Source organism: Macaca mulatta, chromosome 9, assembly GCF_049350105.2.
Source record: "Macaca mulatta isolate MMU2019108-1 chromosome 9, T2T-MMU8v2.0, whole genome shotgun sequence".
Taxonomy (NCBI): Eukaryota; Metazoa; Chordata; class Mammalia; order Primates; family Cercopithecidae; genus Macaca; species Macaca mulatta.
The window spans coordinates 144,042,234-144,053,837 of NC_133414.1; the positions used below are offsets into that span (position 1 = coordinate 144,042,234).

Here is an 11,604-nt window from a genome sequence, read left to right on the forward strand (position 1 = left end):
AATGTGCTGCTTCTAGGATCTTGATAATTTATTTTGTATACATTCTTTAAAGATATTATGATTAGTGTGGTTGACAGTTATGTTTCATTATTATGCAAAAAGTTACGTTTCAGATGATGGAAGATCATCTTGCACCATTTTAATACAGAATTTTTGTTGAGAATTTAAAAGTACAGAGGAGTCTGCTATTGGCAATAGGTGATTGACTGGATATTCTGCGAAACCCTCTGGCATAAACACCTAGAAATGCTGGATATGATACAGCAGGTGTCTCTTCAGGTGCGTAGTTGAGCCCACAGATAAGCAAGGGAAATCTCACAACAGCCAGAAACTAAGAGGCAGCGAGACCAGAACAGCAGCCTCCGAAGGCGTCTACTCTGAGAGCAGCCTTGCAGCCCCGGCTGGCCTCAGGGCCATCAGCCCATAGCGGGAGCCACTGCGCCCGTGAACAGCAGGTTGTGGTGCGGAGCTGGAGCCTTGGCCCACACGCGGTGACTGGCTCACGGTGGCTCTGCCTGTGTGAACGTGGTATTTTCAAGAGCTGAGGCCTGGGCCCACACGCGGTGTGGAGTTGGAGCAGGGACCCTGGAAGATGATGTCCCCCTCCGCCGGCAGGTGGAGTCCAAAGGGCAGTTTGTCTGTCTGAGGCCTCGCATGGGGGTGGCCAGCACTCTCTTGAGACGTGGAAGCACAACCTCCCTGCACAGGGTTTGCAGTGTGGGTTTGTTCGGCTGCGTCATGATCTGTCAGGTCTCACGCCGTGGAGCTCCTGCCTCCACCAGGGCTGTGTGCGGGCATCGGGACGGACGGGCATCTGGCTTCTACTGTGAGGGCTGTGTGCGGGCATCGGGACGGACGGGCGTCTGGCTTCTACTGTGAGGGCTGTGTGCGGGCATCGGGACGGACGGGCGTCTGGCTTCTACTGTGAGAGGGCTGTGTGCGGGCATCGGGACGGACCGGCGTCTGGCTTCTACTGTGAGGGCTGTGTGCAGGCATCGGGATGGACGGGCGTCTGGCTTCTACTGTGAGGGCTGTGTGCGGGCATCGGGACGGACCGGCGTCTGGCTTCTACTGTGAGAGGGCTGTGTGCGGGCATCGGGACGGACCGGCGTGGTTCCGGCTCTGGCTTCTACTCTGTTTGCAGACTGACCTGTCAGCCTGTAGCATCTCACAGATGTTGAATGAAGACATGAGGTTCCCGGGTCCTCGTGGCACCGCAGGCAGCATGAGCCTCTCGTTGGTCTGGGTTCCCCATGGGTGGACACATGAGGCCATGGCTGATGCACACTGAGCTTGGAGAACCCCACTGCTCTCACAGTGGGCAGTAAACACACCTGCATTTTGACCAGAAGAGACATGATCTCATTCCTCAAGGCCACTTGCTGGAAGCACAGCCCTGAGAAGTGGCCCAGGTGGAGAGAATGGCGTTGTTGGCAGACTCCATGAGAACACACATGCTGGGTGGCTGCTGCCAACACACCTAGATCTCTCTGGATTTCCTCACATTAAAATCATCTAAACATTAGCTCACGGGTGAAAATTACCAAGCACATACAGGAAAAGCCACCGTGAGCAAGTCAGCAGAACCATGGTGGAACTGAACCTCCAGGAAGGCAGCTGTTGAGATCCTAAGTTAAAGAAGATAAACTAAGAATGCTTGAGATATTCACAGACTAGAGGAAGGAAACAGCCTAAACCAGGAACCACGTGACTGCTAAACATGACCTGGAGACTGGAAAGGAATCAGATCATCTAGAAATGACAAGTGTGATAGATGAAACTGTGTGGGTTTAGCGGCAGGTCCATTTTGGCTAAACAGATCTTCTATTAGTGGATGGAAAGGAAAACCAGAAGAAATGGGGGCTAAAGAGCCAAACAGAAAACGTGAGACAGTAGGAACTGTGGAGGCCAGGATGAGGCACAGCACACGTTTAAACGGAGAAGTGTGGGGTGTGAGGCTTAAAGTGACGGTGGCCAGCAATTTTCGCTAATTTATGAAAGCCGGAATACACAGAATCGGGAGGCACAGAAATGCTCACCCATGTCATCATGAAATTGCAGGACACCAAACACAAAGAGAATATCTTAAATGCACCAAGGAAAAAACACAAACTGCCTCCGAAAGCGGACACCGAGAGTGAGACTCGGCTTTGCCATGGCCACAGTGGGAGCCAGAAGCCGTGTGACGGATCCAGCAGGTGTGACTCGTGACACTCCACTGCCAGCTTAGAGGCAAGCCTTGAAATAGATGACTTGTTCAAGAATCTGCTTGCGATAAAATTATTTTCAAATGGGAAACAACGTGTCACCACAGGGAACTCAGTAGAGTGAGCTGTGAAGGGAGCGTGGCCCTGCAGAAAGGAGCTGAGACAGATGGGGAACGCAGCTGGCAGGGAAGAGCAGTGCGGACTCTGCAGCTCTGCCAGCTGGGCGACCTTAGTTAACTGTGCTGGGGGGAGAAAAATTAGAGCCCTCGCCAGCCCCACACAGTAAATAAGCTCCGAGCGCTTGTAAGCCTGAGGCGTCTTCATGAGCTCTGGAGACAGAAGGGCTTTAACAGGCCCCAAAGCCCAAGGAAAACATTAAGAAATTCAACTACATTAAATTTTAAACTTGTTTATATTGAAATTAAAAGTGAAAATCCCCAAAAACGTAACAAACAGAGATTAAGTATCCAGAAGATGTGCAGAATTAGGAGTCAACAAGAAGGTGGCAAACAACTCAGAAAAGAGCAAACACCATGAATGGGGTTTCGGAGAAATGGAAAAATAAATAGAAATGTTCATCCTTTTTAGTGATCAGCAAGTAAAGCCAGAGGGACGTCCTTTCACGCCCGTCAGAACGATGAGGGTGTAGGGGAGAGGGTGGAGACTGGTGGTCTCACCCAGTGCCCTTCTTGTGGGCCTCGGTGACATTCAGTCCGGTTGGGAGCTTCTTGTGTGTACAGACAAGAAAACATGCTCAGATACCTGAAACAGCAAACACTTGGAGACAGCCCACAGGTGCAGAATTAGGGGAATGGACAGGTAAGTTGTTCTCTGTCATAACATATACTGAAAAGCAGTGAGAATCAGTTATTAGAACTACATGGATCACATAGGTGGATCTCACAAATTTCAGGAGGAACGTGTACAGCACAATGACTACAACGTGTTTAAGACATACAAGACAGTTTTGTTTTAAGACGCAGTAACTGTTGGCCAGGCACAGTGGCTCATGCCTGTAATCCCAGCACTTTTGGAGGCCGAGGAAGGTAGATCATGAGGTCAAGAGTTTGAGACCAGCCTGACCAACATGGTGAAACCCCATCTCTACTAGAAATGCAAAAATTAGCTGGGCATGGTGGTGCACGCCTGTAATCCAACTACTCAGGGGGCTGAGGCAAGAGAATGGCTTGAACCTTGGAGGCGGAGGTTGCAGTGAGCTGAGATCGTGCCACTGCACTCCAGCCTGGGCAGCAAAGCGAGACCTTGTCTCAAAAAAAAAAAAAAAAAAAAAAAATCTGTAACTATTCAAAATGTAAATGTGTGTGGGGATGACACATATGTACTCTAGCAAGTGAAGACCCCAACTGGGAACGGGATAGATCATCTTTCTTTCCAGAGTGGTAACACAGTGTGGGGGGTTCACTGTCTTAGCAGTGACTTGCGGGTGTGGGTGGTTCACTGTCTTAGTAACTTGCGGGAGTGTGGGGGGTTCACTGTGTTAGTGACTTGCGGGAGTGTCGGGGGGTCACTGTCTTAGTGACTTGCGGGTGTCGGGGGTTCACTGTCTTAGTGACTTGCGGGAGTGTGGGGGGTTCACTGTCTTAGCAGTGACTTGCGGGTGTCGGGGGTTCACTGTCTTAGTGACTTGCGGGTGTGGGGGGTTCACTGTCTTAGTGACTTGCAGGTGTGGGGGGGTCACTGTCTTAGTGACTTGCGGGTGTCAGGGGTTCACTGTCTTAGTGACTTGCGGGAGTGTGGGGGGGTCACTGTCTTAGTGACTTGGGGGGGGTTCACTGTCTTAGCAGTGACTTGCAGGTGTGCGGTGGGTGGTCCCTGTCTTAGCAGTGACTTGTGAGTGTGCGTGGGGGGAGTCCCTATCTTAACAGTGACTTGGGGTGTGTGGGGGTGTTCACTGTCTTAGCAGTGACTTGCAGGTACATGGATAGTTACTGTATTCTTTATTCATCTTGATACATTTCAAATATTGCAAAATACCCTTAGATTACATATCCCCAAGACCATCTAAAAGCATTCCCAGTAACACTTGCTTAGTCCATTTACTTTCACAGACACGCCCGTCTTCCTGCCTGGAAACTTCTGTTGAGGGACCTGATGAAGGGGAGTGAGGCATTGCAGTGCTGCCTCAGCCCAATCCTGATTCTGTGTGTGGCAGTGCCTCCTCGTGTTCTAGGTCGCCTCACAAAACCAGTTACGCGCTTGTGTCTGTGTCTGTGTCTGTGCTGTTCCCTTCCTGGGCCAGCACCGGGCTGCTGGGCAGCGCCCTTGTTTGCAGTGTGGAAACACCCGCTCTGGGGCTGGCACTGTCTGTGAAGAATTTAAAAGTGATCATAAATCTGTGTAAAAGCTGATCTGCTTTTCGTTATTACCACGCACCAGCAATTCCAATGTCGGCCATACATCTTTTGTCGTCTGTGTTCTGAATAATGGTTGCTGTTGAGTTTTAATAACATAAATGTGAGCTTCAGATTCACACATTCTTATACTTACCCTTTCGTAAACATTGTGTTCTATGTGGAAACTAATTTCGGGAACTCCCAGTCGATGGCCCTCACGTGCCAACTTGGCTGCACACCCCTGTTCCAAGACCACGTGCACAACTTGGCATTGCTGGAGGGCGCTGGGCACATCTTGTGTCTCCTGCCCCTGTGGTGACGTGGACTCCTGGATGGAAGCAGGAGATGTGAAATAAACGTGGATAGCTGAGTGCAATTTCTCTTTTCTGAGTTTGTCTTTTTTGTGTGTGTGTGTGCTTTGAAGTTTTAGACAAGGTCAGCCAGACACTAGATATTTGCCAGCAGCTGGGGTCAGTGCTGGGCCATGGAAGGGAAACAGCCTGCTTCTTTCTCGTGGCACCTTGAAGACGTGCCGGCGCGAAGGCCTCTCGCCGTGCATGACCCTGGGGGCAGGACGTGAGGGTGCGGGTCAGTGTCAGAATACGAAGAGCAGATGAGCTTCGAGGACTGCTGGAAAAATCAGAAGGGCATTGTTTGAACACATCTTTCATCAGAAACTGGACTGATAAAGCCATGGGTCAAATCACGGCAGTGTTTGCTATCATTCAGCCATTTTTCTGCCATTTTTGTAGAAAAAGTAAGATTGCAGAGGTGTTTGCCAATATGAAGTTATGAGGGTGTGTGCGTTAGTGGAATTTTTCAACTGCAGAGAAATTTGAAAGCCATTACAATTGATCTTGAAGAAACAAAAGCATGGACAGTATTGTATTGTCTGGAATGTGTTGTGAAATGCAGTTGTTCTAAAATTCTGCCACACTTCGCCCAGTGTTTAAGATTTTTACTATTTCTATCCGTTGCTTCATTTGAAGGAAACTTTTTGAAATTAATAGAAAAGCAGTTTAACTCTGAAGAAACATTGACAGATATGACTAGTAACTGTTGAACATGATAAGGATTATGTTCAGGTCATTATGAATTACTGACAAATTGCAGAATTTAAGGCTTAAAAATAAACTGTACTGTTATTCATGAGTGAGATAAATAGGTGGGATTGTTTCAGAAAATATACTAATGTCATTAAAAGTATGACTCCATTATTTTGTTTCTCCTGTGACTATTCTTACTGACATGATTATATATAAAGTTCAGTAAGAATCTTCACTGCATTTCTCTTCTGTTATTGTGATTGTTCATTCCTGATTTCTGAAAGTAACTGGGTTGTGGGGGAGGGTGGTGTGCACTGTGCACCCCAGGGGTGGGGTCTGAGTCCTTGTTGCTGCTCCCCCCACTTAGGAGTGCTGCTGTCTGCTCTTGTTTTGAACAGCGCCATCATGACCGGGTCCTACAACAACTTCTTCAGAATGTTTGATAGAGACACACGGAGGGATGTGACCCTGGAGGCCTCGAGAGAGAGCAGCAAACCACGCGCCAGCCTCAAACCCAGGAAGGTGTGTACAGGGGGTAAGCGGAAGAAAGATGAGATCAGTGTGGACAGTCTGGACTTCAACAAGAAGATCCTGCACACGGCCTGGCACCCCGCGGACAATGTCATTGCCGTGGCTGCCACCAATAACTTGTACATATTCCAGGACAAAATCAACTAGGGACGCGAACGTGAGGACCGTCTTGTCTTGCATAGTTAAGCCGATCATTTTTCTGTCAGAGAAAGGCATCATCGTCCACTCCATTAAGAACAGTGACGCACCTGCGACTTCCCTTCACAGACATGGGAGAAAGCTGCCTCCGCTGGAGGCCCGGTGTGTTTCTGCCTTTGGCGAGGCGCGAGGCAGGCGCTCCTGCTCACATGGAGACGCTCTCGAAGCAGAGCTGACAGACACTGCTCCCAAAAGGCCATTACTCAGAATAAATGTATTTATTTCAGTCCGAGCCTTCCTTTCCAATTTATAGACCAAAAAATTAACATCCAAGAGAAAAGTTGTTGTCAGTTACCGCTCTTCCTCTGACTTTCCCTCTTTCTCTGCCATCGCACTTGGGCCTTCACTGCAGCGTGGCGTGGCCACCGTCCGTGTCCTCTCGGCCTTTCTCTGAGTCCGGGTGGGCTCCGTGGATGTGTGGATGTGGCCCGAGCAGGCTCAGGCGGCCCCACTCACCCACAGCATCCGCCGCCACCCCTTCGGGTGGAGCACTCAATAAAAACAACACGCTATAAAAAGTGTTTTTAAATCCAAACATAAGCATTGCCTTTTCATTGCATAGAATGAAGTTATGCAGGGTTCTTCTTTGGAACTACCTGTTTGAGAAATGTGTCCCCTTCTTTGGCAGCGTGGGGGGATGTGTGCAGCATTTCTGTCCCCAAGCTGCCACCCGCTGTGTTTCTATAGAAGGAGCCCATCAGATACACCAGGTAAGGTCTAGGAAAAACCAGAACCGAGGCCACCTCTGAGAAAGAAAATTGCAAGGAAGAACCGAAATTGCTGCCATCTAATTAGCCTGGTTTAAAGTAGCCTCAAATTCACTACAGATGAAGAAACGTGCTTTCTTTCTAAGGCTTTTGAAAAAGTACTTTGGGGGCCGGGCGCGGTGGCTCAAGCCTGTAATCCCAGCACTTTGGGAGGCCGAGACGGGCGGATCACGAGGTCAGGAGATCGAGACCATCCTGGCTAACACGGTGAAACCCCGTCTCTACTAAAAAGTACAAAAAACTAGCCGGGCGAGGTGGCGGGCGCCTGTAGTCCCAGCTACTCGGGAGGCTGAGGCAGGAGAATGGTGTGAACCCGGGAGGCGGAGCTTGCAGTGAGCCGAGATCCAGCCACTGCACTCCAGCCTGGGCGACAGAGCAAGACTCCGTCTCAAAAAAAAAAAAAAAAAAGTACTTTGGGGGAAGTATACTTTTTAAATATTGCTAAAATTATATGCATGCTAAATTGCATCCTGCATTTCAAGCCAGGAAAATTAAGTAATTTTAATTACATGATGCCACCAGCACGTTGGTTTATTTTCAAGTAAGATCTTTGATACCAGAAATCAAGATTTTCCAAGACAAATAATACAGAGCTGTAACAATGCTGAGTGACCAGAGCTTGCTTCTGTGGGATTTAACACACACCCACTACGTGTCCCCGAGGGCAGTGGGGAGTCGGGCTCCCGTGCCCCTGTGGGGATGAAGGTGTGTGCTGATCCCCCATCCTCCTGTGGGGATGAAGGTGTGTGCCAATTCCTCATGCCCCTGTGGGGATGAAGGTGTGTGCTGATCCCCCATCCTCCTGTGGGGATGAAGGTGTGTGCTGATCCCCCATCCTCCTGTGGGGATGAAGGTGTGTGCTGATCCCCCATCCTCCTGTGGGGATGAAGGTGTGTGCTGATCCCCCGTTCCCCTGTCTAGATGAAGGTGTGTGCTCATCCTGATTCCTCGTGCCCCAGTGGAGATGGAGGTGTGTGCTGATTACTGATCCACATGCACAAGAACAGGGTGTCCGTCAATACCCTGAATTAATGCTAACACAGTGCCACTTGAGTTCACATTAAGTTAGAAATTGAAAATCTAAAAGTACTTTTATTTTAACTTAAAAATAATTTCTATACTGTATATTGATTGATTGTGACACAATTTACAAAGTCTGAGGTGTGGAACAGAGTTATTTAAACATTAATCAACCCTGGTCCTTAAAAAGACAGTTCTAATAAAATGGGATTGTATATATTTGTTCAACTATTTTGACCAAAAAAAGTTTAATAAATTTTAAATGTTTAACTGGATTCTCACTACGTATTTGGACACCTTTTGCCATCTTTCCTCTAGAACGTATTTCCCACTGAATAGCCGCCTCCTCCACCTCCGGGGCAGAGCAGAAGGTGCAGCCCAGGCGGATCCGTGTGCAGAGGCTCTGTGTGGCACTGCTGCTCCCATGGGACCGCCAGTGCCTCGAGGTCTGGGGTGCACGTTCCCTGGAGGTGTCCTCACCTGGCTCTGGGGCCCCTGTGGGGGAAGTCACCTGGCCAGCAGCCCTGTCCATTTCCGTGGGTTCTCCCCAGTGCAGTCTTCATGTTCTGAGAGGCACTGGCGATTGCAGGCACCTATGTCCGCAAAAAGCAGGATCCATTCACTTCTGAGAAGGAAGTGCCATCAATAGGCATGGAGGAAGTTTCTCCTGGGTTCTTTTCCCTTTTATACTTCAGATTCCATTCAAGCCTTTTTCCGTCGCAGTGAGGTGAGAATCCTGTCTTTTTCAGACTTAATATTTATTATTTATATTCAAGCTTATGAAATACCTGTTATTTCTCTTGTTCTAACTTTCCTCTTTTCTGCTTAAAGTGAGAACAGTGTCATCAGCTTCTGAAGGTTAATGCTGAGCACACTTTTCATTGATGAAGGTTCTGTGCCTGTGGTTCACGTGAAGGTGTGCTGTGCTCTGGGGTGATGACCTGGATTCCATGAACACACTTCCCTCATATGTGGATTTAACATGCCTTTTTTGAAAGAAAAATGGAGCTCCTAGGAACCAGTTTATGATGCCATTGTGGACACACACGGTCTGATTTCGGAAGCCACACGACTGGCAGGTGTGGGCTGGAGACTGCAGCATGTGCATGTCTGTCTGTCCTGTGTGGAGCCAAGTTACCGCCGTTAGCGCCAGAAGCCACCCGAAGCGCAGTGCCGTGGGTTTGGTGTGTGTCCTGCTCCCGGCCAGACAAGGCTGGCTCCGGATCCGCCTGGCCCGGCTGCTCTGCGTCACCCCTTTGCTTGCTTGGGAGGAACAGTGGGTCTGGATCTGCAGAGGCTGAGTGGCCCTAAGCTTGCTTTCTCCTAAACCTGTGCCGTGTGTCCTTGGCCAGCGGCTTTGGCGTCAGCCAGGGAGTAGAGGAATGAGGTCAGACCCAGCAGGAGTCCGGGCTGTGCAGGACAGCAGAGGTTGCATCTTCCCAGAGCTGCAGGCGAAGGGACATGAATGAAGTGCCTGCTGTATGCAGGGTGTGGCTCTGCTCGCCCTGGGCTGGGCCGGGGGTCCTGAGTGGGGCTGGAGCGGCATTTTCCATGGTGAGCTGTCCTGTTGGTGCTGTGCTGGGATCACCAAGGGAGTTGGATGGAAGCCGTCTGTGAGCTGGTGAGACAGCCAGCCAGGAATCCAGCCGCAGGTGGGGAGAAAATGCAGCTCAAACCCGTGGAGCTGAAAGGGGCCTGCAGACCACCTTCAGACGCTGCCTATGGCCACCAGCAGAGGCCTGGGCCTGGGGGCCTGGCAGGCCCCGTGCTCTTACCTTGGGTCCCATCCTGGGCAGAAGGACTCGCTCGTGCCCTCCGAGGGGGCTGCCTGCCGAAGCCAAGCTCAGCAGTCCCCGACAGTGGGTCTTCTCTGCTCAGGCAGTGTGCAGGGGTGGGTGGAGTGTAGACCAGATTTGAGTAAGGGCAGCACCTCCAGCCCCATGGGGCTGTCACAGGTCAGGCCCTGCAGAGCTGTGGGGTTTGACTGGTGTGGGTGGCAACCCCTCCTGAGTGCCTGCTACAGGCAGGCTCTGTGCCAGGGCTTTCCCTACAGCCATCCTGGCCATGGGTCACAGATGCACACACCACAGCACCCGGCTGGGCACTAGGGTGATGCTGGGCTTGGCTCTGAGCTCCGTGCCTCTGTGCCCCGTGTGCCCCTCAGAGTGCTGGTGACAATGCGGGGCTGCCTACAGGACACCCAGGGCTCCTTGATCTTTTAGGAACTGCGGCACCCCTGAAGCCGTGAGAGGTGCAGAGGCGCTGCCGTCCTAGGCCAGGCCTCAGCTTCTGCTGTCTGCACCTCTGGCTGCAGCGCCCGCACCCAGTCCCAAGAGCACAGCGGCTGCGACTTGTCTCTGGCCAGGGGAGGTGGTGGCGTCATACCCAGGACGGAACCCACACTTGATGTCCTCTGGGGTCTTTTTACATTATCTTAAGGACTGACAGACTCCCACCTGTCCCTAATTTCATGCACCTCCGCCTGAGTTCCTGCACGCATTTCCTGAATAAACACCCCCCTGTGCCAGTCAGAACCCGCAGGGATTTTGGAAGTGAGAGCCCAGCAAGGCAGCTGGCCAGGGGGCGGCACTGCCCTCTGGGGAGCACCGGTGCCCAGGACTCTGCTTCTGAGGCTGGCCTGTACAATGATTTTGTATAAATATCTCCAATTGGAACCTTTTAGTGTATTTCTTAATATAACAGAAACTGGTGTCTTAAAATACAAGACTAGCTGCCCAGTGATAGACACCAAGTCGATCCTGGTTTGCAGTGGCCAGGATCCCTGACAGTGGAATGGTGAGGTTAGAACTGAAACCGCAGTTCATGAAATCACACCATCATGCGGGAGAAAAAAGGTTTGGGGTGAGGGGCAGTACCGTCCTAAGAAAGCTCACCAGCTCCATGCATCACCTTCACTCACTCACCAGATGCAGATTGCAAAGAAGCGAAACCTGTGATTTCTTTAATCATCACAGTCTCCATCTGGTGAGTGGTTGAAGTCACATTCTGTTTTCATTTTCCTTTTGGTTGCTGGGAAATGCTTCGGATAGTAATAGTTTTCGATTCTACAACTCCCATTGTCTTAGGCTCTGTAGCTCTCCATTTTCTTCTTATCCTTGGGACGTGTCTTAGACATTGCTAACAGTCTGTGTTCCTGGACCTGCAACTCAGCTGGAGATTGGGTCCCTTGTGGATTTGCAGGGACTGTCCATCGCTGGTGTATAGATGCAAAACACTGGCACCACCCAGTCAGAACTGGCAGGGGCTGCCTGCACTGCACCAACCTCGAAGATAGCCAAGCCCAGACCACACAACTGCCCACCAGGCTCCACCCCACAACCTCAGCCCAGCCAAGGCCGAGAGGTGGCTGCACTTCCACCGATCAGAGGTCCAGATAGAGCTGCGTCTGCTTGGAGTGGTCGACTGCATGACATCGAGTTTCATAATCAGTGGTACTTACTTTCCATTTATTAATATTATA

The 11,604-nt window shown here is 50.5% G+C and overlaps 1 protein-coding gene across 6 annotated transcripts in view; it reads left to right on the forward strand.

Annotated features, from left to right (window-relative positions):
- Positions 1 to 6,871, forward strand: part of PPP2R2D (protein phosphatase 2 regulatory subunit Bdelta) — a 49,695-nt gene extending 42,824 nt beyond the window's left edge. For all 6 annotated transcript variants that reach the window (XM_001091312.5, XM_015148465.3, XM_015148468.3 and 3 more), the window contains one exon: positions 6,006 to 6,871. In XM_001091312.5, the coding sequence (XP_001091312.2) occupies positions 6,006 to 6,285 (280 nt within the window). In that variant the 3' untranslated portion in view covers positions 6,286 to 6,871. The remainder of the gene's footprint in view (positions 1 to 6,005) is intronic.
- The last annotated feature ends 4,733 nt before the right edge of the window (positions 6,872 to 11,604 follow it).